Source organism: Centroberyx gerrardi, chromosome 16 (assembly GCF_048128805.1).
Source record: "Centroberyx gerrardi isolate f3 chromosome 16, fCenGer3.hap1.cur.20231027, whole genome shotgun sequence".
Lineage (NCBI taxonomy): Eukaryota > Metazoa > Chordata > Actinopteri > Beryciformes > Berycidae > Centroberyx > Centroberyx gerrardi.
The window spans coordinates 14,344,170-14,369,338 of record NC_136012.1 but is presented as its reverse complement, the minus strand read 5'-3'; the positions used below and the strand labels follow the sequence as shown (position 1 = coordinate 14,369,338).

At 44.2% G+C, this 25,169-nt stretch overlaps 3 protein-coding genes across 7 annotated transcripts in view; 2 read left to right on the top strand and 1 right to left on the bottom strand.

The window, feature by feature from the left end:
• Window positions 1-16,573, top strand: part of ankhd1 (ankyrin repeat and KH domain containing 1) — a 30,109-nt gene extending 13,536 nt beyond the window's left edge. For all 5 annotated transcript variants that reach the window (XM_078288972.1, XM_078288971.1, XM_078288970.1 and 2 more), the window contains exons 12-39: window positions 391-478; window positions 1,758-1,885; window positions 2,007-2,150; window positions 2,287-2,389; window positions 2,540-2,802; window positions 2,932-3,219; window positions 3,330-3,756; window positions 3,873-4,012; window positions 4,142-4,253; window positions 4,403-4,548; window positions 4,679-4,821; window positions 5,946-6,159; window positions 7,329-7,504; window positions 7,695-7,857; window positions 8,005-8,100; window positions 8,212-8,328; window positions 8,511-8,679; window positions 8,831-9,030; window positions 9,192-9,550; window positions 9,839-9,991; window positions 10,274-10,423; window positions 11,371-12,919; window positions 13,385-13,574; window positions 14,518-14,643; window positions 14,920-15,171; window positions 15,362-15,546; window positions 15,634-15,798; window positions 15,940-16,573. In XM_078288972.1, the coding sequence (XP_078145098.1) occupies window positions 391-478; window positions 1,758-1,885; window positions 2,007-2,150; window positions 2,287-2,389; window positions 2,540-2,802; window positions 2,932-3,219; window positions 3,330-3,756; window positions 3,873-4,012; window positions 4,142-4,253; window positions 4,403-4,548; window positions 4,679-4,821; window positions 5,946-6,159; window positions 7,329-7,504; window positions 7,695-7,857; window positions 8,005-8,100; window positions 8,212-8,328; window positions 8,511-8,679; window positions 8,831-9,030; window positions 9,192-9,550; window positions 9,839-9,991; window positions 10,274-10,423; window positions 11,371-12,919; window positions 13,385-13,574; window positions 14,518-14,643; window positions 14,920-15,171; window positions 15,362-15,546; window positions 15,634-15,798; window positions 15,940-15,999 (6,306 nt within the window). In that variant the 3' untranslated portion in view covers window positions 16,000-16,573. The remainder of the gene's footprint in view (window positions 1-390; window positions 479-1,757; window positions 1,886-2,006; window positions 2,151-2,286; window positions 2,390-2,539; window positions 2,803-2,931; window positions 3,220-3,329; window positions 3,757-3,872; window positions 4,013-4,141; window positions 4,254-4,402; window positions 4,549-4,678; window positions 4,822-5,945; window positions 6,160-7,328; window positions 7,505-7,694; window positions 7,858-8,004; window positions 8,101-8,211; window positions 8,329-8,510; window positions 8,680-8,830; window positions 9,031-9,191; window positions 9,551-9,838; window positions 9,992-10,273; window positions 10,424-11,370; window positions 12,920-13,384; window positions 13,575-14,517; window positions 14,644-14,919; window positions 15,172-15,361; window positions 15,547-15,633; window positions 15,799-15,939) is intronic.
• Window positions 16,574-18,452: 1,879 nt separating this feature from the next.
• higd2a (HIG1 hypoxia inducible domain family, member 2A) lies at window positions 18,453-19,892 on the top strand. Its single transcript, XM_071916481.2, has 2 exons — window positions 18,453-18,645; window positions 19,333-19,892. Exons 1-2 carry the CDS (start codon window positions 18,459-18,461, stop codon window positions 19,497-19,499), a joined length of 354 nt encoding a protein of 117 aa, XP_071772582.1. The 5' UTR covers window positions 18,453-18,458; the 3' UTR covers window positions 19,500-19,892.
• A 357-nt stretch (window positions 19,893-20,249) lies between these two features.
• Window positions 20,250-24,963, bottom strand: cltb (clathrin, light chain B). Its single transcript, XM_071916451.2, has 5 exons — window positions 24,512-24,963; window positions 23,813-23,859; window positions 23,460-23,577; window positions 23,046-23,157; window positions 20,250-21,429 (listed from the first exon to the last, which is right to left on the bottom strand). Exons 1-5 carry the CDS (start codon window positions 24,669-24,671, stop codon window positions 21,258-21,260), a joined length of 609 nt encoding a protein of 202 aa, XP_071772552.1. The 5' UTR covers window positions 24,672-24,963; the 3' UTR covers window positions 20,250-21,257.
• Between the last annotated feature and the right edge of the window lie 206 nt (window positions 24,964-25,169).

Here is a 25,169-nt window from a genome sequence, read left to right as displayed (position 1 = left end):
ATTTCTTTATATACTACCTCAAAAGGAGAAAAAGAGAACTGTTCCGTTTCTACTTTTAAAGAGAGGGAGCAAGCGAGTTTTAATGCACGAGAGTCTGAAGAAAGTGAAGAAGATGGACGATGTAAATTTAATCGCCGAAGTGGAAAATACGGGGAGTTATATGACCCTCAGCCCCTCAGCATTGCTTCTACAAAGACGACATTAAAAATGGCAGGCTTGGGATGCTGTTGTCTTGGCTGTTGGAGCTGTAAGAACGCGTGTTGAAATGCACTAGTGGTGTGAACAGCCCTGCTGCAAATGGCACGCGTAACTCCTGCTATGCCTCTGTTGTGCTTCTGGTCTGAACCAAGCCGTGTCCAACACGTTGTCATTCTTTTTTTTGTCCTCCAGGAACATGAGTCTGAAGGGGGGAGGACTCCCTTGATGAAGGCGGCCAGGGCGGGACACCTCTGTACAGTGCAGTTCCTCATCAGCAAAGGTGAGTTATTGGCTGTTAAGCTGAAAATGGCACTAATTAAAAAATGGGTATAAAAGCATCCATTTTATTGAGAATCATCTTTGAAACCCATCAGTTTGAACCTGAATCCATTCAAAAGTGATTTTAATTTCCCCATTTGAAAAATTAAAATGTTGTTGCTACAGACTTGAAACCAAAAGAGATCATTCTAAGCAGCTGTGAGGCATGGATGCAGTTTTAAGAGACTTTTCAGAGGCAAGAGGCTACCAGGTTGTCAAAATTTATATAATAATCTGAATTGACATTTCCTTAAAAGATGTCATCCACAACAGCTGCACATTTGTCCAAATGTGTCTATTTTAAATTGGCAAAGACACATTTTGAAACGGTGCGCTAGCAAAAACCCAGCCTAAATCAAATGCTTCAGGGCCACAACTTAGTTTCATGCCAGTAGACAATGATAAAACAGACCGACTTCTACATTTTCATATTCAGAAAACAATTTGGATTTTACTACTACTTTCTACTTTCATGTGTGCACAGTACAGTGCACACATTAAATGAAATGTTTTAGGATTGCTGATATGTATCTGTGCAGTGTAATATCTGTCTATCCAGCTCCCAAATACTCTTGCTCGGATCGACAATTGAAGCTGTTCTGATACTGATGCAGAAAAATGTCTGCAGTGTGGTGATTCTTTGATCTCAGTGAAGCAAAGTGCCACCTGTACCAAGCTAAAGTGTCTGGCAGTGCTGAGAGTAGAGGAGAGGTGAAGCAGCTCCCTCAAACCAGCCAGACAGTTAGAATAATACCAGAAGTGAGGCGATTCTCCCAGCCAAATTAAAGCACAAAATTGTCACTTCTGGGGAAAAAAAGAAGAATCAAGTAATGTTGGTATATTTATATGGTGTGAACAGGATGTTTTGGGGAATCCCCCTTAAATATATTTATTTTGTATTACCCAAAAAACTGCAACACATGTTCATTAGTATAGGTTTTATTCTGAAATTGTGACTGATTTTTAGTGAGTGGTACATGTATTGGCTGATCTACTTAATAAAGTACTTGGTACACGTATCAGTTCTGAAAAATTGGTACCAGGCACCTCTACTGACATGCCTAGTTGTGGAAACTAAAATTTCAATATACAATTATACACAGTTAATTGTGCTGTGACGCCCTAGGAGTTTACATATAGCTCTATTTGTTAATGGAATAGTTATGGACTCCATTATCTCCTACTGGAAAGGTACAGTGGGTTTTAACTTGGTTTTTTACTCCTCTTCCTTTCCTGTCCAGGTGCTAACGTGAACAGAGCTACAGCCAATAATGATCACACAGTGGTGTCTCTGGCCTGTGCTGGTGGGCATCTGGCTGTGGTGGAGTTGCTGCTGGCGCATGGAGCTGATCCTACACACAGACTCAAGGTAACACACATACACTGGATAAATATACACATACACTGGAGTAGACCAGTTAGAATATTTATGGTTATCCATTTGTAGCTGGTTATACATAATCCTAAACCATGCATGTTTCTCTTTCTAGGATGGCTCGACCATGCTGATAGAAGCTGCTAAAGGGGGCCACACCAATGTGGTGTCCTACCTGCTGGACTACCCCAACAACATCCTGTCTGTCCCAGCCCCTGATCTCTCCCAGCTCACTCCCCCCTCGCAAGATGCCTCTCAGGTAAGCACAGCAGGTGGTGAACATGTAGACATTTTATGACTGCTGGAACTGACTAATTAATCTGTAGTAAGAGGCATGTCTGATTAATTGTTTTTGATAGCTTAAAACTGACATCTCCCCCTTCACTCCTCTGCAGGTTCCTCGTGTCCCATTCCAAGCTCTCGCCATGGTGGTGCCCCCTCAGGAGCCAGACCGAGCCCCATCAAACATCGCCACACCCCCACCTGTCTCCAGCAAAGGTGACGACTAAAAACCTCATCGTCTCTCCAACCTTGAGTCTACCCATGAGTTTTAGATTTCTCTGAGCTAATCCACCATTGTGCCTGTACTGATGGCATTTTTGTATAACCCCATTCTAATCAGCTTCTATCCCTTTCTCTCCTCTCCAGGTGTGCCCAAACAGAGGCAGGCGGCCCTCCAGCCCGGTGGCCCCAGCTCAGTGGGCCGGGGGCCTGAAGCAGAGCCTCTGCCACCCTTCCACTTGTGCCAGCCCCTAGAGTGCATTGTGGAGGAGACGGAGGGCAAGCTGAACGAGCTGGGGCAGAGGATCAGCGCCATTGAAAAAGCCCAGCTGCAGTCGCTAGAGCTCATTCAGGGGGAGCCGCTCACCAAAGACAAGATCGAGGAGCTCAAGAAGAGCCGAGAGGAGCAGGTAATGGCACCAATTACCTTTCGACATGGCCTTACAAGAAAATGCACTAAAATATATCCTTACTTATAGCACTGCTTCAAAAGTTCAGTTGGTCAGACAAGCAGATTTATTTGACTGTTGCCTTCGTAGGTACAGAAGAAGAAGAAGATCCTGAAGGAGCTGCAGAAGGTGGAGCGCCAGCTGCAGCTGAAGACACAGCAGCAGTTCACCAAAGAGTACATGGAGGCGAAGGGCTTAAAGGAGGAGCAGGAGGCTGGGCAAAGCCAGGGCCCGGGCCCGGGGCCGGGTAGTGCCTCGTCTGGCCCGGGGACCCTGACCACCACACCAGGGGCCCAAACACACACCAGCTCCGACACAGATGAAGAGGCCAACAGAGATGGGGAGCATGAGGAGCAGACAGGAGAGGAAGGGGAAGAGGTGAAACTCAGTACTTTTATATGTTTGGTATTTGAAATGTCTGCAGTGACTTGAACACTGTCTTTATTGACCCCTGACACTTAAGTTGTATCTGATTATACAATTTTCAGGAGGAGGAAGATGACGATGAGGAAGAGGAAGGTTCGGAGGAGGAGGCAGACGGAGAAGATGACGACTATGCCAAGCTGCCTCAGGTGGGAACGATCCTCTACAGGGATGGGCAGCAGCCCCCACAGCAGCCTCCTCTGCCCCCTTCGCCCCAGGCCCAGCCTCAGCCTCCTCCTCCACCTCTTCAGGCCACCTTCGTTCCCATCCAGCCCCTGCCAGAGTACAACCCTGCAGACTACCCGGGAAGTACCAGCCCAGAGCTGCAGAGGGTTCTGGTGGGGCAGCAGATGCTGGGGCAGCAGCAGCAGGGCCAGGGTCAACAGTTGGCCGGGTTAGGCCCAGGTATGCTGGCTCAGCAGGCCCCGGATGGGCTCATGGTGGCTACACCTGCACAGACGCTCACAGACACGCTGGACGACATCATGGCAGGTGAGTGTATCTGTTTGAAGTCTGCTTGAAAGTTTTGAGTTCTATTGATAAAGTAGAGCTCACACAGGAAGGGTTGTCTGAAGTGATATGAACTGTCTTGTGTCTCTGTGTTGCAGCTGTGAGCAGCCGCGTGCCCATGCTGAACACTACAACCTCACCCACACCCCTGTCCCAGCCGCCCTCACAGACGCCCGCTAACATCGCCTCGCCCCCCTCTGTACTGCCCCTCTACCCCTCCGTTGACATTGATGCACATGTAAGAAACATTGCCGCTCTTGCGAACTGAAACAATCACTCACACAATCCTCAAAACTGGCAAAATGCAAGTGAATACACATGCACACAAAGACCTCTTCCCTATTGAGAGATATTGTTTTCCCTACAGACGGAGAGTAACCATGACACTGCGTTGACGCTGGCTTGTGCAGGAGGACACGAGGAGCTGGTGTCTGTCCTCATTGCACGAGGAGCCAACATTGAGCACCGGGACAAAAAAGGTATGGCGTAGTGTGACAAAATGGGAACATGAAAAGCAAAGGCAGTATTATCATAAACAGTGGAGAAGGGTGAAGCAGATTTGCATCTACAGTAGGCATTTTATAATCCAGGTAACCAATAAACCCTTGTCCCTCTCTGCTCTCCACAGGTTTCACCCCTCTGATCCTGGCTGCCACTGCGGGCCACGTGGGAGTGGTGGAAGTCCTCCTGGACAAAGGGGGCGACATTGAGGCTCAGTCGGAGAGAACCAAAGACACACCCCTCTCCCTGGCCTGCTCTGGGGGACGCCAGGAGGTAAACATATTCACTTCCCCCTGAGTCAGCATCCCACTTATCCCTCACCCAAACAATACTCAAGACATTTGGGGAAAACATTTTCCCTATGCTAACTATGTTGTGTAACTGTGTCTCCTGTGTTGGTCAGGTGGTGGAGTTGCTGCTGCTACGGGGAGCCAATAAGGAACACCGTAACGTTTCAGACTACACACCTCTCAGCCTGGCTGCCTCCGGGGGTTACGTCAACATCATTAAAATACTCCTCAATGCTGGGGCTGAGATTAACTCCAGGTTAGGAGCAAGAACCTTGATATATACACCATTTCACCACTTTGTATTGGTGGGACAGTTCACCATTTGGTGGTGGGAGTCATGGGCCGATGATTTTTGGTAAAGCTGGGGGAGGGTGCCTTTGCCAATTTTCCTCAGCTTAATTGCTGAAACAAACATTGTAACTCTCCAACAGAGGTGTTTATAAAGTCATATAGATAAAATATTTAATTTTATTTCATGGATAATACCAGTACAATCGGCTGCACATGTAATTGTCATGATTTGATCGTCAATTAATAATCATATAATGCGGCATATTGTCGTGTTTGTTATATTTTCAATTCCCCTGAAAGTCCTGGTGTGGTATATCGAGTGCTTCTGTTAAGTGTGACCAATCACAACCTTTTAATGCGTAACGTGCACCCATGCCACCAAAACGACAGTTAAGGAGAAGCAGGCAGGCCCGTGGAAAAGATGGAAACCTTACATAGACCATCTTTGGAAAAATGTAGCGATGAGCAAAGTGGAAAAGAATGGACAGGCCCAGTGTTAGAAGAAAATCTGAGAAGAAAAGAGTCTGAAAATGTGAAAGCTTTGTTTTAGTTCCTAAAAGTGGATCATCGTCTGTCATTTGGAGGTACTTTGTTTCTGAACCAGATGACAACAAACAAGTAGATTCTTTGTGCTGTTTGCCAAAGTTGTGATTATTTATTCTTTGAGTTTTGTAAATGACAGAATAAGAGTAGGACCATAAGAGTGGAAGCAAAACTTTGTAGCTGCTGTTATCTTGATAAATATAAAAGCGAAAATATATGTTACGGTGCAATAAAATTATTTATAATAGTGATTGTTAATGATTGTGATCACAATATTTAGCTATCATTTTCACCATAATCATGCAGCCCTACTATTTTAAATATTATGGGGAGTAACGGCTCATCTGAAAACCTTGGAATGGGTCAGATTTGCATCCTGGCTCTGTCTTGACATCACATCCACTGTTTTGTCTCCCTCATTGGCCAATCCATTCTAATTTGGCCCATTCCATGCTCCATGGTGTTCCCTGTGGATATTTAACAGTTAAATGTTTTATTTATTTAGATCATTTAGTAACTTTAATTTCTCAACCTTCTCTTCATCAGGACTGGCAGTAAGCTGGGCATCTCTCCTCTGATGCTGGCAGCCATGAACGGTCACGTACCAGCAGTGAAGCTGCTGCTAGACATGGGCTCGGACATCAACGCCCAAATTGAGACCAACCGCAACACGGCTCTGACCCTGGCCTGCTTCCAGGGCCGGGCAGAGGTTGTCAGTCTGCTGCTGGATCGCAAGGCCAACGTAGAGCACCGTGCAAAGGTGAGGGATCTGAGTGACATATTCGCTAAGGCTCATATACTTAATTTAGAGGCTTTGAAGCGGTGTCACAAATCTCCTAGCACCCACAGCTGGCGCCATCATAGAGATCCAGAGAATTGGCTGTGCGTAAATAATGGCTAAATATAGGCCTATAACAACCAGGCAAGAAAAAGAGAAATGCCTGAAAAGATTGTTGTGGTGTGTGTAGGTCAATTCAGTAATTTTACAAGTCAAAGTGAATAATCTGATTAGGTAGATTTGTTTCCAAATATAAGTTACTGTGACACAGGAAACTGTCTTGTCTTTTAGACCTAGCCTTAGATGTGTTAACAGGACAGTGGTAGTTCCTGTACTGGTGGCTAATTCCAGATGCTTTTGGGCCAAATCCAGACACAAACACTCTTTGATATGAGATTTATTTTTTGCATTCTCAAATATGTATGATTTCATGTCACTCTTCAAAAGCTCTTGAAAAAATTGCACTAAAAGACTGTAAACCGCGTCAAAGAGTGTGTATCCGTAACTGACCACCGGTATTTTAGCTAATCAGACACTATGTCTGCTAGCTAACAGGTGCTGCTGCTATCCGTGATGAAATGATCAGTCTCTAGTCAAAAATAGCACAGAAATTGACCATGTCTATTCAGTTCTATTGAGATGGCCAAGTTGTACATTTAGAAACGCAACTAATCTGTTCACAGCTTTTGTTAACCAAGCGCTGAGGACCTTCATTATGGCCACCAGAGCATGCGTTATGTCACCTGAAAGCCCTTTATCGTTAGGGGGAAACATATGTGCTGTTTTCCACATAATGAACGTAATGCATATAATGGTCTTTTGACAGTGTCCCCTTTGCTTTCACTTGGCTGCAGGGGCCCCTCACAACTAGAAAAATGTAAATACAATGAATATTCATCATTAAATAAAACCCCCCCAAAAAAACAGAACCAAAATTACCCCTAACCTCTACATCTACAAAAAATCTGTAAGAAGGAGTGCGAGTCTGTGTCACACATTCACCAATACCTACAGATATATTTAATATAGTTAGGAGAAAACATGATATGCTGTCTACCACATAATGCATGTAATCCATACACTCGTCCTTTGTTATTGGTGCTGCATTAGCTGGCCATATTGCTAACTGATTCCTCACTCCCTGTCCCCAGACTGGTCTGACTCCTCTAATGGAGGCAGCTTCGGGAGGCTATGCAGAGGTGGGCCGAGTGCTGCTGGATAAAGGCGCAGACGTCAACGCCCCTCCTGTCCCCTCATCCCGAGACACTGCCCTCACCATCGCCGCCGACAAAGGCCACTACAAGTTCTGTGAGCTGCTCATCAACAGGTGAATGCTGTGCTATGTGTTTCTGTACGCAACTGCTACTTCTCCGATAATGGAATTATCCTCTCCAGTTTCAAAGCGCCTCGACTCATTGTCTGTCCCTACATAAGCCAATAGCTCTCCTTTTGAGTGGATTAGCTGCAGTGTCTTTTTCCCTGATTCCTTACTGCAACACTGCCTTCTGTCTTTCCAGGGGTGCTCACATCGATGTGCGTAACAAGAAAGGGAACACGCCTCTCTGGCTGGCGGCCAACGGTGGCCATTTTGATGTGGTCCAGCTCTTGGTGCATGCTAGTGCTGATGTGGATGCAGCCGACAACCGCAAGATCACCCCACTCATGGCTGCCTTTCGCAAGGTGCAGAGTTGACCGTAACCCTAATTTTGAGAGTGTTGTGGCTTCTTTTCTCCATGTCATCTATGGCACTGTTAAGCAGTAGTTGGTAATATGTTTCCACACTTTGGCAAACCTCTGGTCTCTAACCATTGTATTTTAATGGTTTAGGGTCATGTGAAGGTGGTGCAGTACCTTGTGAAGGAGGTCAACCAATTCCCATCAGACATCGAGTGCATGAGATATATTGCCACCATCGCTGACAAGGTAGGACGTGGCTCACTTTCCAGTCATTAGTCTATGTACTGATGCTAAAATATTGACTACTTTTTGGTAGAGCTATTTATAACACCAGCTGTTCATTCCCTGTTGTTTCAGGAGCTGTTGAAGAAGTGCCACCAGTGCATGGAGACCATTGTCAAAGCCAAAGACCAGCAGGCAGCTGAGGCCAACAAGAACGCTAGCATCCTCCTCAAGGAGCTGGACCTGGAGAAGGTAAAGTGGCTGTGCTCTGCAGGGTCATGGCATCCTGAATAAGGCTGTTGGAATGAATTTCAATGTTCAAGTTTCAGCTGAATGTCAAAAAATCATAAAGAATTCGAACCCCAACCTGCGCGGATAGAATCTCTATCTGAAACGTGTTTTTCACATGGCTCTGTGATGTGTTCAATCTACAGTCCAGAGAGGAAAGCAAGAAGCAGGCCCTGGCCGCCAAGCGTGAGAAGCGCAAGGAGAAACGCAAGAAGAAGAAGGAGGAGCAGAAGAGGAAGCAGGAGGAAGAGGAGGAGCAGAAAACCAAGGAGGAGTGCTTTGAGATGCAGGAGCAGAAGGAGGACTCAGCTGAAGGTTAGTGTCTAACATCCACAACACCGATCCTTCATATGGCTCTTGCTTAGAAACTTCAAAATTGGAGTTTCCTAAGACTTGAGGTCAATGTACTGAATAAAGTGGTGGGTAATAGCACCTTTCCCGTCTCAATTTTATGCTTTTCCCTTAGAAACGGACGTTCCCATTGAGCCTCCGAGTGCAACCACCACCACCACCATTGGTATCTCTGCCACCTCCACCACTTTCAGTACCGCCTTTGGTAAGAAGCGAGCTAGTGTGGCCACCACCCCCAGCGCCAATCGTAAGAGCAAAAAGAACAAGACCAAGGACTCCTCACCCAACGAACCCATCATATTACAGGATCCACAGGTAATCATTAACTCTTCCATGGATAGCCGTGAGTAAAGTCTGTTTTTGTTGATACATAATCTTGCAAATTTGCTTGTCATATATTCAGACTTGGAAGTACCTTTTTATTTGTATGGAAAACCCCAAATATGATGACATCTGTCTGTGCATCTTACTTCTAGGTGGCGCTAGCACAGCACAAGGCTGACAAGAACAAGATCCACGGTGAGCCACGGGGTGGGGGTGGGGGAGTGACTGGTGGCAACAGCGACTCTGACCCCTTGGATAGCACCGACTGTGCCAGCGAGAGCAGCAGCAGCGGGGGCAAGAGTCAGGAGCTCAACTACCTCCCTGACCTCACCTCCTCCGCCTCCTCCTACTCCTCCTCTTCCTCCTCCTCCTCTTCCTCCGCCCCCTCCTCAGGAGCAGCCCACTCCCAGGCCCTCCTGCCCGGCCCAGAGAAGAGACACTGCCCTCAGCTGCAGAGTGACGGCAAGGTGGATAACAAGGTCACAGTCTCCATCTCAAAACCAACGCAAAAGTGAGTCCCTGATGCAGCACAGCGCATTTATCATCTGACATGCATTGCACAGCCAAGTGTGTGCAGCTACTCACCCACATGGAACAATGAGTTCTAAAATGCTTCTTTATGGGTAAACTGACTATTCACGGCACATTTTGTTAAACTACAGAGGAGAGAGGAGGAGTTTTCATTTCATCCCTTATTTCAAAATGTTTCATCAGTGTCAACCAAGATGAACAGTAGCAGATTATTCTTCGTTGTTTTGGGCCAGCTGAATGTGAACTTTGCCTGTTTTGTCTCCCACAGAGCTCCAGACGCAAGCGACTCGACCCCCAGCTCCCTGCCCTCTCCATTCAAGACCATGTCTCTGCCCGTCACCTCCCCCAACAGTAAGCTCAGCCTCACCAGCCCCAAGAGAGGCCAGAAGAGAGAAGAGGGATGGAAGGAAGTGGTCAGAAGGTCAGTATCTCACTTAATCATATTGTTTAACTTCATAACCTTTGACTGGGTTTCTGTGTACATGGTGAAGTTTCACTCCATGTGCCCACATTTGAAGAATGACAAGAAAGACAATACTTGTTTTGTTTTTTTGCATACCTCCATGACATGCAGAGCTCACATACACAGCTCACAAATTTGCGTTGTATTTGTATGGACATATGCATCAATGTAAATCCCAAACAGTAGTGTTACCTTTAGCAAGTATTAACACATTCAAACCTTTCACTGTTTCTTTTGAAGATCCAAGAAGCTGTCTGTGCCAGCCTCGGTGGTGTCTCGGATCATGGGCCGAGGCGGCTGCAACATCACAGCCATCCAGGACGTGACAGGAGCTCACATCGACGTGGACAAACAGAAGGACAAGAACGGAGAGAGGATGATCACCATAAGGTAGGAGGGGAGCCCTCTGGTGGACAATAAACACCACTGCAGCTAGAGTGCAACTCCATTGGTCACATTAATAAAGCATGTCAGCCCCCCTGGATGATGTCATTCATTGCTACTGGCCAATCCCACAATGCAACAAATACCAAGAAAAAAAAATGGAACTAAAACCATGCCACAAGTACCCTGTATCATTTCCTGTCCAATCCGACACTTTGAAATGGGGGGGGGGGGGGGGGGGGGGGGGGGGGGGGAACGGGTTACAGGTGAACACAGTGAAAATCGATAGAGGAATGTCCTGATTTGGTCCTGGTTCAGAGTAGAACATGATGAAGGGAGGGTAATATTGTCAAACTATCGTTTGTGACATGCTGATAAAACCATGATAATCAATTGGGCTATACTTCATTTTTTCTGAATCACTATTTTACTATTCCGTGTCCTGCAATTGAACATCAACAACATTCATCATCAAAACTTCCTTGATGTTTGTGTTTTCATAGTTTAGTGATAATTACATATGCTGCAAACTATTTTAGACATTTGTTTTTGGTAAACATGGATGCAATTAGCTGTCCAAACTTCCTCCAGTGTGTCAATACAGAAATTCTTAGCACTGCTGCCAACCACAACTAGGGACCAGAAAAGGCACCACAGTTTATCTGCATCATTTTAACTTTTTTTGGTTCTGCTTAGTGTAAAGTGTTTTTAATGTCTTGTTTGGCAACATTGAACAGCAGATGTATACAGTGACCTTTTCAGCAAAATTTTTTTTTTTTTAGTTCATTTTGTTTTGTATAAATGTATGATATATTTAAAGGAGGGGACAAAGTGGCATCGGTTTGGTCTGTCAAACATATTCAGGCCTGAATCACTTTTGATTAATTAATTTTGAGATGTTACTCATCCACATGCATATATAGATTACTGATTGTGTGCCCTTGTTGTTTCAGAGGAGGCACAGAGTCTACAAGGCATGCAGTCCAGCTGATCAACGCTCTGATCCAAGACCCAGCCAAAGAGCTTGAGGATCTGATCCCCCGGAACCACATCAGAGCCCCAGGCTCTAAGACGACCTTGGCTCCCTTCCCCAGCACCACAGGAGCCACCAGTGGTTCGACCGCTGGGCCTAAGGCCCTGAGCTCTTTGGTCACCTCCACTGGGGTCTCCTTCCAGTCCTCCTCATCTTCGTCTTCATCCTCCTCTCAGGCCGGGGGCAAAATGGGGAAGGGGCTGTCGTCAGGTGTGAGACAACCCTTCCCTGTGTCTCTGCCCCTTGCGTACGCCCATCCCCAGCTGGCTCTACTGGCTGCTCAGACCATGCACCAGATCAGACACCCTCGTCTGCCCATGGCCCAATTTGGTGGCACCTTCTCTCCCGCTGCCAGCACCTGGGGACCGTTCCCTGTGCGGCCTGTGAGTCCCGGCAGCGCTAACAGCTCCCCCAAGCACAATGGAGGGAGCAACAGTAGTGGAGGCCAGGTCAGATCCAACTCTTCCACCCACAGCGAGCATAGCAACACAGCCAGCTCAGGAGCCCCAGTCACTAGCTCCAGCGCTCCTAACACTCACACATCTACAGGTGCAGCCTCGCCTCATACCCCTAATCCCAGCCCCTACAATCCCCAGCCCAGCGCCCCCACCCCTTCCTCTGTCAGAAAACAGCTCTTCGCCCCTGACCCCAAGCCTGCTGGGGTCAACCCCGTGTCTATCACTGCCACTGTTACTAGTGGTAGCAATGCAGTGCGAGGCACAGGGTCTCCTGCCCACCACAGTACGACTACAATTACCCCTAATGCCCCTCAGCACCCAGTCGGACCCATCACGCAGCCCCTCATCCAGCCTCCCAAAACAGAGCCCAGTGCCCTTGCCCCTCCTGGAAAAGACAAGCCCTCTCTGCCTCTAGAGAATCAGCCTGTTTCTGTCAGTGAGAGCATCAGCTCTGTGGGTTTCACTGCCCCTGCCATGGCTTTACCTCCCAAGCCAGAGCCCCGACAGCAGTTACCTCCCCCTCCCTCCTCTGTATCCTCCACAGAGGCTCCACCACCCCTCCTCAACCCGCAGCCTAGCTCCCACCCCCCCTCAGCGCCTCCTCCTGTCCCCTCACACAGTGTCGCACACCCCAACAACACCGTACCCCACTTCTCTGCCCCGGCACCCAGAGTCTCCCACCGTATGCAGCCTCCAGGGCCTTACTATTCCCTTCCTGAGCAGCAGCAGCAACAACAGCAGCAGCAGCAACAACAATCTGTGTTCGTGCCCCTCAATGCTCAGCAAGAACCCCCTAAACAGACCCAACCCCAGGCATCCCAGCCCACCAGTCTGCCTCCCCAGGCCCAGGCCCAAGCTCCTGGCTCTCTCCAGGTCTCCTCTAACCTGGGGATGATGAACGGTTCCCAGATGCAGCATGTGCCCAGTGCGGCCAAGCCTCAGCAAATGCCCCCAAACTTTGGTCCTGCAGGCCTCTTCAATTTCAGCAGCATCTTTGATAACAATAGCCAGGTGAGTTCAAGTACCCTGTGTATATATATATATGTGTATGTATGTATGTATGTATGTATGTATGTATATATATATATATATATATATATATATATATATACACACACAGTATAAACATGCCTTTGACATTACATTTTAGGCATTTGGCTGACTGACAGAGTGACTTACAATGAATGTCACAGTAGAATGAGGTTAAATGGATCAACAAAATTACAAGTAATCAATACAGTAAAGAGTGCAAGGGTCAGGGCCATGTTACCCTCACAATTTTGCTGTTACTTTAGAATAATCATGCAAAAGTGCTAGGAAAAGAAACAGAATAAGACGAGGAGGAGAGACAGAAGGGATTTTTTTTTTATGTAGGGATAAGCATGTAGAAAGGATATTACGTTTAACATATAAAAGTTGATATGTACACCCTCTAACTATCATTTTTGGTTGTTATCTATTGTGCTTGCCTTGCAGGTGGGGAACAACCAGGTGTGGGGCGCATGCCATCTGCCTGCTCGCTCACCTCCAGAGCAGTCCTACTCAGCCCCACCAGCCTACATGGGCATGGGCCAGATGGAGAGTATGATGCCCCCTCCTCCCCCAGACAGCTCCAAAGCCCCTGGCTATCGCTCTGCCTCCCAGAGGATGGTCAACAGCCCCATCGGTACAACTCAGTTTCCCTTTTCGTTCATACTTGATCTTTTCGTTATATAACCTTTATTTAACCAGGTTAATCCCACTGAGATTAAGAATCTGTTTTTCAAGGGCGACCTGGCCAAAATAGCAGCATATAAATAGCAAGACAAACATAAAAGTTGCAGACTGAGAACATAAAACAGTGTACGCAGAATATAGTCAACATTATAAAACAAAATATAATAAAACAAAGTAAAATATTCTGTGTAAGCGCTCCAATAGTCCAGTATCGAACCAGCAGGTTCTCAGGGCCAAACCTATTTAAATCTTGACTAAGTAAAGCAAAGAAACAAAGCTTATTAATTATTAAACTAAACAAAGCTTACTGAGTCTGCCACAAAATTAAAGATCAGTTTAAACTCACCAAGAGAGACCAGCTCTTTCCACTTTAAATCTTTACAGTCAGTTCCATGAAGAGGGAGCAGAATACATAAAGGCACTTTTGCCTAATTTAGTTCTGACCCTAGGGTCAGATATTAAAGACAGTTCCTGTGGCAGCAAAATGGAATTTCCAAGTATTTTTTTTAATGTTTAATAATTATATTATTCAAGCGAGAAAAGAGCACAAATAGTTAGGAAGCAGACCCAGAATGGCCTTGTAGATAAATCGGTACTAATGAATAAGCCTACAAGTCGGCAGGTCAGTGAACCTGAGCATACAGGCTACAGTTTTCAGTGAGAGCTTTACAGTCATAATAAACCTCACCACTCCATTATACAGTGTCTAAGGCACAACATTGGGAGGAGACGCAAATATAAAACAATCAAAAACTGGCACAAGTGGAAAAGTGTACAGGTAGGGGCAAAGTATACCGAAAGATAAGGCCTTGTACTTTAAGGCAAGGTTAAGTTTTGAGGTGCAATTTGCTTTATGTGCTCTATGGTGAACTGTCTCTTTTCTGCACCTGCAGCTTTGACCAGCTATGCCACCAGTATCTCTGGCAGTCCTGTGTATCTGCATGGTCATACGGCCGTTGGCACGCCCTCATTCAGCAGACAGCACTTCTCCCCCCACCCCTGGAGTGCCTCCACATCAGGTACCAGTCACACACTTTTTGTGTTTGTTTTATTTTGTGTTGTAATTTTTCATCTTTAAAATCATGTGTTAACACACATTTTAGACAGGCTTTTTATATAGTTTTTTTTTTTACCGATGTCTTTTTTGTATTTGCTTGTTTTGTTTCTGTAACCCTGTTTCATGGCTGTCAATTTTATTGTCTTTTGTTAGCAGTTTAACTGTTTTAAGGCTGTGCAAATTACTCAGTTACTTTCAACTCAATCACTCTATTCTCCTGCCCTCCCTTCTCTCCCAGGTGAGTCTCCTGTACCGCCTCCTTCTACGGTGTCGTCCTCCGCCCTTTCTGCCTCGGCTGTGGCCCCTCCTCCCCAGCCCAAGCCTGGCAGCTCCACACAGCAGGACCGGAAGGTTCCCCCACCCATCGGCACAGAGCGGCTGGCCAGGATCAGGCAGACGGGTTCAGTCAACCCACCTCTCCTCACCACCAGCTACACGGCGTCTGTCGGACAGGGCGGCATTTGGTCGTTTGGTGTTGGCAGTGCGTCTGGTGAGAGAGAAAATATTTTTTTCCGATTAAGACAAGTGGGAAAAGGGAATGTAATTTCAGTAGTGTGATTTTACAAAACTAGCTTGTCTTTAGTCGCACTACAATCACATATTTACACAATCTTTTTTACTGTGCGCTGGTGAGTGACATCCATTGATGAGGCTAACCTCTTGTGTTTTTTTTGTGACAGAGGCCATGTCTGGTTGGTCCCAGCCCCTGATGAGCAGCCACATGATGCATCCTCAGCTGCAGGCGGAGCAGTCGGCCTTCTCTCAGCACCAGCCCATGGAGCAGGATGATACGGGCATTGCAAACCCTGCTAACAACTACCACCAGCCCCAGCACATGCCCAACAGCTACATGGACTTCCCTAAGGTAACACAAATGCAAACCTCTGCAGAAAAAGGAACCCTGTTCCTCTCACTTGCAAACAGGTTACCAATGACCAATGTCCCTCTCCAGGGGATGCCCATGTCGATGTATGGAGGAACCATGCTGCCCCCTCATCCTCCCATGGCAGAGGGGCCGGGGGGACCAATGTACAACGGCTTGCACACTGGTGACCCCGCATGGAGCCCCATTATCAAAGTGGTCCCAAACAACGCAGATAACTCTGACCCACAGCAGGTGAAGTCCCTTTTTAGCGTGACTGGTCTGTCTAGTCATATGCTTAATGTTTAGGCCGACGTAAAGCTTGTGTTGATTTCTGTCATTAGTCAGATTTAAGTTTTATCGACAGTTCTTCTGACAGAAGCCTCTCTCCCTCAGGTGTGGCCTGGTACCTGGGCGCCTCACGTGGGCAATGTGCACCTGAACCACGTCAACTAGACGGCGTCGACAGCAATCAAACGCACACAGCATGACCCACAGCGCAAACATCAATTACCAACTGACGAATAACACCGATGTGACAAAGAAAAAAAAAACTGCAACATGTTAACTTTAGTAGAGACAAGAGAGTGCAGAGCAGAGGTTGAAGAATTGGAAGTTCTCTTGACACCATTCTTTGATGTGCCTATCTCAAATAAGAAAATAAGAAATTTGGCGAGGGCTGTTATCAGTGTCCTGATGATGCAAACAAACATGCGTGATCACCTGTTCAACAGGATCCATTCTCTGCGTAGTTTAGCGATTTTGACTTAAACCCACATACACCGTTCTTGGGCTGCAGGGGGGCTCAACATGACGTAGCTATTTAAACTCGGCCCAGAACTAGATGATGATTACCTAAAGAGAGAAAGAAATCAGAACCTTTTAGAGTGGTAAATACATGTATAATTGTTTACATACTAAAAAGGGTTAAAATGAGAGTAAATTTCATGTCGTATAGTGGCTCTACTTTATGTAGCCTGTATTAATGTGAAATATTTACCTTAATATTCAATAAAAAGATTGAAAAGTATTTCTCTGTGTGCTCTTTTATAAAACTTTGCTGGTTGGTTTGGTTGTTGGTCTTTGCTTTGTGCCAGGTTGTGACTCCACATAGTGACTCCCGAGCCATGGACAGAGGTCAAGACTCAATACACCTATCCTGTGAAGTGATGTAAAGTTTGGTTCCTTTTAGTCATCTCCTCTGAGTTTTCTTAGTGAAATAAAACATTTTCGCTTTGTTCATCAATGAGCATGAACATTTGGACAGCTTTTGCAAGTCACATGCATGTGCACAGCTGGGCTTCTGCATAAAACTACTTATTACTTGTTAACTATAACTTATTACTAGCTGCTGAGTAAGAAAAGTCTTAGGATTTTGATTAAGTGTAACTTGGCTAAATGCCAATGCTAAATGTCACATGGGCCACTGTCAGCTGGATCACAGAAGCATTTTTACCATCCACTGTTTTTATTAACTGACCGGTCAGTGGCTGCAGTTAACTCCAACAGGCACCATGGTCTGCTTGCAGCTCTTACACCAGAAATACCATATGAGGAGCCAGTCATCAGTGCCGTAAATAAAGATTTAATAATTTTCTTTTCTTCTTTTTTTTTAATATTTAGTAATTGCTGCATACAGGAGGAACAAAGTTTTTCTAAGACTACTACTGAGATGACTACTGATCATAAATATGCAATATTCATATACATGAGTGGTGCATAATGTTGAGGTTTCTTAAAAAAAAACCCAGTTCATAATGAAATGTAATAGATCAATGCACAGTATGTGTATGATGTCAGTGTCAGAAGAAACCATATGAATTTTCCAACAACAGTAGCACAGAGGTCAATAATTGGTTTATAGGAGAATAATGGTGTTTTTGATGTGTCCAATGTGATTCCTGCCTTGATACGTGTAAATACCTTATATTCTGCCTCTTATTCCATTATTGCTGATTGTTAGTCGCCATTTTGTGCAGGTTCACCACTATTTTAGACCTCAATAACTGAAATATAAACTTCCAAACCCCACAAAAATCCCCAAATTTGGTGAAAATTGTCAGATGAACTTCTGTGGTGTCTTTTTTTGTAAAGTTCTTGTACCAAAATATTGAATATTGTCTCTGATGAGGAGTCTCCTTTGTAAACCAGAGCTGTACAGAGTACGGTCTTGGAGAAAAGCAGATTTTGATTGCAGGTATGTATTTTAAGGACACTTCCACAGGACATGTCTGTTGCTGGAATCCAACCTAAGACCTATAGGTCACAGGACGGCCTCTCAAACCACTAGGCTACTCTGCCACCATCAACAAACTGAATCTGAATCAATCTCCCTGGCCATAGTACTTGTCTCAAGATCAAGGAAAATGCAGTCTTAGGACATCATGAATTGCACTGCCTTAGATGGTTGGAGAGCTTGCTTCAAGTTATATTTGTTGAGTTGTAGAACTGTATGCCCAATGCCTGTAGGCTTTATTTTGAATAAATGCCAGAAACTGAATTCCAGTTACCAAATAGTTACTAATACTGATGAGTTGATCAGAGGCAGAAGCTCATTTTGCTACTACTTTTACTGGAGGCACCATAAAATACATGTTGTCAAATGGAAATCATAGGCTTCCCTTTGTATTCAGAATTTAGTCCGTTCTCATTCAAGAAACTCCATTCCAGTTACTAAACACAAAGAGTGATGGTATCAGTAATTGGATATTGATTCTTGCACCAAAAATTAATAGCAATATAGGAAACTAAGGAGGTACACTAACACCATACACTCTCAATATATTTCCTTCACTCGCATATTGTATTTTATTCTGATGTAAAAACCAAGCATTAGCGCTTTTATTTTGAAGTCTGAGGGCAAACTTTAACCGGAAGTGTAATTCCGTTTTGTACTCTCCTCCATCACGGGAAGCATGGCGGCTGCTACACCCCCAGCGGTCCCAGAACAGACATCAAAAACACCATCGATGGCAGCTGTCCCTTTTGACTTTTCTCAACCTCCGATTATTGAAGGATTTTCTCCTTTACCGAGGCTCAAAGAAGAGACCTTCAAAGAAAAGTTTATTAGAAAAACCAAGGAGAACCCATTCGTCCCGATAGGTGAGTTGCATAAGGGACTGACTGCACAGATAGTTACACCAAGTGCTAGCTAGCTAACCAAAACAGTGGAAAACTGTGTTAAGCTTTCTCTACATTCTGTAATCGCTGGCGCTGTCTTCTCTATTATGCTAAATTATCCTAACTGGTCATCCCAGTTTTGCCTCACTCAAACGCTTATAGACTGCCTCAGGAAATTGTCAATCGAAAGTAAGTTGCTTGCTAGCTAACAAGAGATTTATTTGCCAACTTGCATATGCCAAACTCTGCCAACAACAATTTGATGCTAGTATCTCGTTCGTACATGAGTAAATTTTAGTGGTGTACTCTTTGCCTGTTTGTGAATCACTGGAGGGGCCACAGTGTCCTTGACAAAATGTTATGTTGTGGCTTGACCTGACGGCTACTGTGTAATGTGGGAAAAATGTGGATTGTATTTGCCAATATTACAATAGGGAATAGGGAGCCTACAGTGTCTGAATAGTATGTAGTTTTGTTCTACCATAGGACACTATAGGACTTGGTACTGTTCTGCCAATTGCTGCTGTGGCACCTGAATTTCCCCAAGGGGATTAATAGTGCTATCTTATCTTATCTTATCTTAACAGACAGCCTGCCCAGTGCCAGAGTATTTTTCCATAGTGAACATAAGATCCTGTTTGAACACTGTGACTGTCTTTTGTTCTCCAGGTTGTTTGGGAACAGCAGGAGCCTTGTTGTATGGCCTCCGCGCCTTCAATCAAGGCAAAACCAGACAGTCCCAGCTGCTGATGAGGGGGCGCATCTTTGCTCAAGGCTTCACTGTAGTTGCCATTATTGTTGGTGTCTTCACAACAGCTCTGAAACCCAAGCAATGAAGATGGAGCAATTCCAGACCTCTGTCAGCCTCCGTTCAACATGGCATCAGGTTGATCTTACCGTTGGAAAGAACTGTGGTGAATAAATGTATGTTTGGATTGTTGAGCAGATATGTAAAGGCCAACACAAGATTTATCTTCCTCTGAGCACCAGGAGTTGTGCTATGCTTGAGGCTGCCACTATGGAAAACCAAAGCATAGACTACTCCCTCCCACAGCAAGTAAGCAAACTGGAATCTAACTGTAGATCAAATGTAGTTATGTAACAATAGTACTGACATGAAACACAGATAATTTATGGATTGCCAGTTTCTTGGTGCTTGCTGCTCATTTCTTTTAAATTATTCCTATATGTCGGAACCACAATTTTGCACCATGTGTTGTCTCCTGTCACTGTGTTGTCTCCTGTCAATAAAACACAGATCATTGTATCTTCTGACATAAAATGGAATCTGCTCTGGTTGTCCTGTATATATTTGAGAGACAAAACTACATGCTCAGTGTATTCAGAGGACATCTACTTATATAACTGTCATTTCACTGGCTATTATTTTTTCTACTTTGTTTACAGTAATGGCCTGGGTAAGTAGGTGCAAAGGGAAGGAGGGTTTATACACACGCGTACACACAAAACACACACAGATAACCAGTCTCGCCGGATAAATTGGGGCATTTAAGTGACTTGTTCAAGGGCTCCTCCATGGCAACTGTTAAGGGTGGGAAATATTTAATGACGAGCTAATATAAGTGTTCATACTCCATTGTCTGTTTTTATTCTGTTTTCCAGTTCCCTTTTTAACATTCACTTTTTTCAGGATTCATGTCCGAATAGGCAACATGTGAAACGATATATAGGCATTACCGTTGAAATTGACACCTTATTCATTGCTGTCCAAAAAAAATGTAAAACATTACATTGGTGTACAACAAACTGTGCACAAAATTGTTTTGCTGAGAATATCAATGAAATGAGAAATCAAACTGTAGCACACACCCTTAATCAATGTGAAGTGTGGTGGAAATTTAGATTATAGCAGAATTCTTTGGTTGTGTATACTTAACTTTTTTGCAGAAAAATTGCCCAATTGGGAAGGAAATTCATCTGGCTAAAAACACAAACTGGAGTTGCTGGAGTAAGAGGTGAGATCAAAAAGGCCACAAGCTTATGTATTTGAAAAAGAAAAAAGACTGTTAGCTACCTAAAATATGGTAATTAGGGATATCATACAACAAATGTGAACAAAGTATTTGTGATTATGGTTCTTCATTCATGGCAGGCATAGGTGGTTACAATCTATTCCTAAGTAGTGCTTGCTTAATAGACTAAGTTAGTGGCTGTTATTGACCAAATATGCAAATTTATAAAACAACTAAAAATAGCACATCCAAAATATTGGCAGAGGCATGCAATAAAGTTGACCTAATAACCTTGTAAAGTTAAAGGGGAAGGAAAATGTGTAACTTACAGTAACAATATTTACTTCAGTATAGAGATAAAGTTGTGACTAGCTAAGGGATGTCGAAACAATAGAGCAGTCCATTTTTTCCCAAGAGAGTGAGGTAAAGTATATTATATCAATATTCAATATAATAGGCATTAAGAAAGATGGGAGAGGCTGTTGTTTTCAAAGGTTATAAACATACCAGGAAAGGTTCTGAAATTTATGGAAAAGGGCATACAAACTCGTGTGATGCAAACTGGATTTTTAAAACTTAAAAGGCAATGTTTCTAGGACAGAATTCTCCCTGCATTGTGCTCTAGCGAACTAGAGGCGTCTGTTTGAGGGAGATGAGGACAGAGCGCATCCGAGAGACATCCTTTGCCTGCTTGTTGGTTTTCGGGTTGAAGTCACAGAGGCGGGCTACTCTCTCCCACTCGGATCCTGGGCTGTCACCGTCGCACTCTGCCAGGAACGCCTCCTCTGACGCTCTACAGGAGGGAGGGAGACCAGGGGAAGACATGGATGAGTCCCAGTATGAGAGGCATTAAAGAAGAATTTCCACACCAGCAAACCATGTCCGAGCAAAATATGGTGCTCAACCACAAAGTTAAATCATGTGAATAGCATCTTTGTGTCCACTACACAACACGTTCATGCATTTCTTGCCAATGATCACCATACATCCCATCAGAGCCATGTTCAATGGATGCCAGAATTTATGAGCACTTAGGCCTATGTTAGCATTCACAGTAATCAAATGCAAACCGTATCAAACAATCTTTCAAAAACTAATTGTGGTATTTTTAGAGTTGGGGCATGCATCCAGTGATAATAAGGAACTAGTGGCAACTCATGTATGTGGGGCATACGACATTAAAAAGCATGAGAATTCTAAACCTACACAAAGCCTATAACATCAGAGTTGGGCTGTTTGTAGAAAGCCTTGTCAGCAATCCTAGTACGCAGGCAAGGCCAAGAAAGCAGGAAAGAGAGGGAGAAAGGAAAACAGTTTCAGTGTCAAACAACAAGCAGAGAGAAGTTAGGGCCAGCTTGAGAAAAGGATGATGTAAGCAATTGAGAGAAAGATAGCTCTAATGAGATGGAAATAAAAACTGACTACGGTTTAGGACTAAATACACAAAGCCAATACTACTGTAATGCACTGCAGCTGATAAACAAGTTTGGATGGGCTAAGCATTTTTTTTTAGCCGAAGACAGGATGTCTTATGCCTAGACTGCAAAGTGAATGAAAACAGTGACATTTTCATTCTGCTGTTTGCATTCCGTCTCGCTAGTTTATTTCCTGTTTAGTTTTCTGGGTGTGTTGACTGGAATCACAACACTAGACTAATGTCTCATCAGGGGATTCTCTCTCAGTGCTTACAAAGACACGGAGGCAGAAATTGGCCTAAACTAGAGTGATAGATGCAGAGTGATACCGTGCCAGACTTGGGCAGAGTCTGTTGGAAAGCGTGAGAGAAGAAGGGGTTAGCCTGGTCAAGAAAAGGAAAAACTGCAACATTTTCTTAAGCATAGTGTACAACATAGACTGCTAGCAGACTAAAATAACTGTCTTTAAGTCGAAGGCATTAAGTAAAAAATGACAGATTGTCTTTACATAAGCAATATGCAACTCTGATCAGCATATTTCTTGTTTTTAATAATTAAAAATATCCATCTGTTAAATAAATCAGTCCAACAAACCATTTGATCCCTTGACGCAGTGAGGCCAAATGTAACTGCTCCAAATTTCCACATTGCTCATTGAGCATTCAGTCTCCAAAATATGAGTATAAATAGGCCTTCACCTGATCTGATAAAGTTTAGGGTTTTATTTGCCTTATCCTGTCTTGCTTCTTGTTGATATAAAGTGTCTCAGTTGATGTAAAGTGTGTTTGAGTGACCTGAAATGCACTATACAAATAAAATTGGATTGAAATTCTGAATTATTATTACTTCCGATGTTATGCAAGGCTGTTGAGCTAATTGTGTAATTACTAAACATTAGTGGAACGTTACCACTGTGATTACAGCTCAGACAAAATGGATACACCAACTGTAGTTATGTCTCAGCATGTTAACAGGGGAGGAATCAGACACTAACCTGTTGTTGGCCTTGTTCTTCTCCATCTGCTCATTCTGGTGCACATGCCAGTCCTCCAGCTCCTTCCTGGCCTTCTCTTTCCACTCTGCCTCCGCGGCCTTGGATGCCGTGTCTTATTACAGTGCAACAGCAGAGAATAACATTGTTAGTGAATTCCCATGGTTAATACACAAGGGGGAAAAGAGCTGACAGATTATTAGATGGTTATATTGACATAATTTTATATCTTCAAAACAATCTTTCTCTGGTACAAAGACTGTTTTCGGTTCTAAGAGTAAGAACATTCAAGTAGATGTTGCATTATAGATCTTAAAAAGGTAAATAATACAAATGTAAATGACAAAATCCAAAAAACAGAATCACAGTGGCTCATTACAGCTGCAAAGTAGGAAGTGGACAGGAATCTTTGCTCACCTAGCTCCTCCAGGCGTGTCTTTTGCTCCTCCCTCCACTTGCGAAGACTCTCTGGCTCTTGCCTCAGCTGATCCACCTGGGCGATGGCTGCATAGCTGTCTGTTGGGCCATTGGACTCCTTTTAGGAGAAAATTAAAAAAAATTACCCCCTTGCAAAAAACTACCAGATCAAAATATTCTGCAGGTGATACATCTATTAAACAGATCACTGCCACTATAAAAACGAATAAGAAATTATTTGATTTTTCAAAAAGTTGTTCAAAGTGAGGCTCAGACACACACAGAAAGAGAGAGAGAGAGAGAGACTTACCTAATCAATGAACAATTATGCTAAGGATACTGGAGAAACTCACCTGGAACATATCCCCATTCACAGTGGCAGGCTCCTCTCCAAAATCGTCTATCAGAAAAAACACAAAGTTGTCTTTTAAGCAAAGTTTCTTGGCGTTTTGCAGTTACCCTTCCTCCTCGTCTACTGTGTCACTTTGACAGAGGTGTATTGTTTAACTATAGGACCACAGAAATGCAGGAGCACCTGTTTGGGCACTGATGTGATCTGGCCACTGTTGTCTGTGGAACTATTTTCGTTACACTACAACAGTTTCTCCGAAAGAGTGTAAACAGTTAACATTAGTTATGTTACTACTATTTACTACTATACTATTAGCTAATTACTTGCTAGCCCTTCGAATAATCAAGAACACATGTCACAATATTTGAGATGTGGATGTGGTGCTGGTGTGACCTGGTTGCGCTAAAAGGACAGAAGGACAAGCTGTCAAACTACGTTGTAGGCTAACTTACAGCAAACGCGCTAGCGTTAGCTAGTCAGCTAACTGTATGAGTAATGTTATGGCAAAGTTACCATGAACGAAACTGCCTGATGTTAGTAACACTATTGTTACTATTATGAGTGAATTGAGCTAGAGTTAACATTAGCTAACTAGCAGCACTACAGTGCCCAAGTACCAGTAAGTAGGTTAGTTAGTTTTAGTTATACTAACGTTAGCTCGTCGGCTTGCTAGCTGACGTTAGCTCATTCACAAACTTACCATAGTTGGGGGGATGTATGGGAGACTGGTGGCCGTCCGTTCCTTCCATTTCTCCAAATCCTTCGCCGTCATTCTCAATCACCGCTATCTCACTCTCTTGTTGAGCCAGGAAAGCTGCGGCTGGGTCCTCTTCAGCTGGGTGTGCTCCATTGTCAGCCATGTTTCACAAAAGTCAAGTGCGTCTGTTTATAAGTTGGCAGCTAGCTAGGTAGGTTTAGCTAGCTAGCTAACGTTAGTCAGAGGCAGCTAAAGACCCAGACTAGGCCCCCAGTTCACCAACGTTAATTCAAATAACAGCGAAATATTTCACTTGGATAACAGCTATTCCAAATGACTAGCTTTAGCAACAGGGCGAGCAACTCACTTGTATAACCGGCTTATAATGTCTAGCTTCGGTTATGGTCCTTAGTGATGATTCATGATTTCTTCACTTGTTCAACCACTGTGAAATCAGTGATGGAGCAGGGTAGTACCCCGAGGCATCACCTCCCTCTGTTACACTTTGTCCCCATCTGCTGGTGAATACAATTACACGTCCGTCTGCCTCCAGACAATGAGATACTCAGTTTTTACTGTTTAATCAAAAGCCACACAATCGTTAAAATTGATGTTAGGAAAGTAGCGTAGGCTGATGTTGATTAAATTGCCTTTGATTCAT

What these genes read in the sequence shown, in the direction of transcription:
- cltb (XM_071916451.2), bottom strand. Translation starts at nt 24,671, where the DNA reads ATGGCTGACAATGGAGCACACCCAGCTGAAGAGGACCCAGCCGCAGCT. An exon ending in TGAATGGGGATATGTTCCAG is followed by an intron (nt 23,578 to 23,812) that starts GTGAGTTTCTCC and finishes TTCTCCTAAAAG; the next exon opens with GAGTCCAATGGCCCAACAGA. An exon ending in AAGAACAAGGCCAACAACAG is followed by an intron (nt 21,430 to 23,045) that starts GTTAGTGTCTGA and finishes TCCCTCCTGTAG; the next exon opens with AGCGTCAGAGGAGGCGTTCC.
- higd2a (XM_071916481.2), top strand. Translation starts at nt 18,459, where the DNA reads ATGGCGGCTGCTACACCCCCAGCGGTCCCAGAACAGACATCAAAAACA. An exon ending in GAACCCATTCGTCCCGATAG is followed by an intron (nt 18,646 to 19,332) that starts GTGAGTTGCATA and finishes TTTGTTCTCCAG; the next exon opens with GTTGTTTGGGAACAGCAGGA.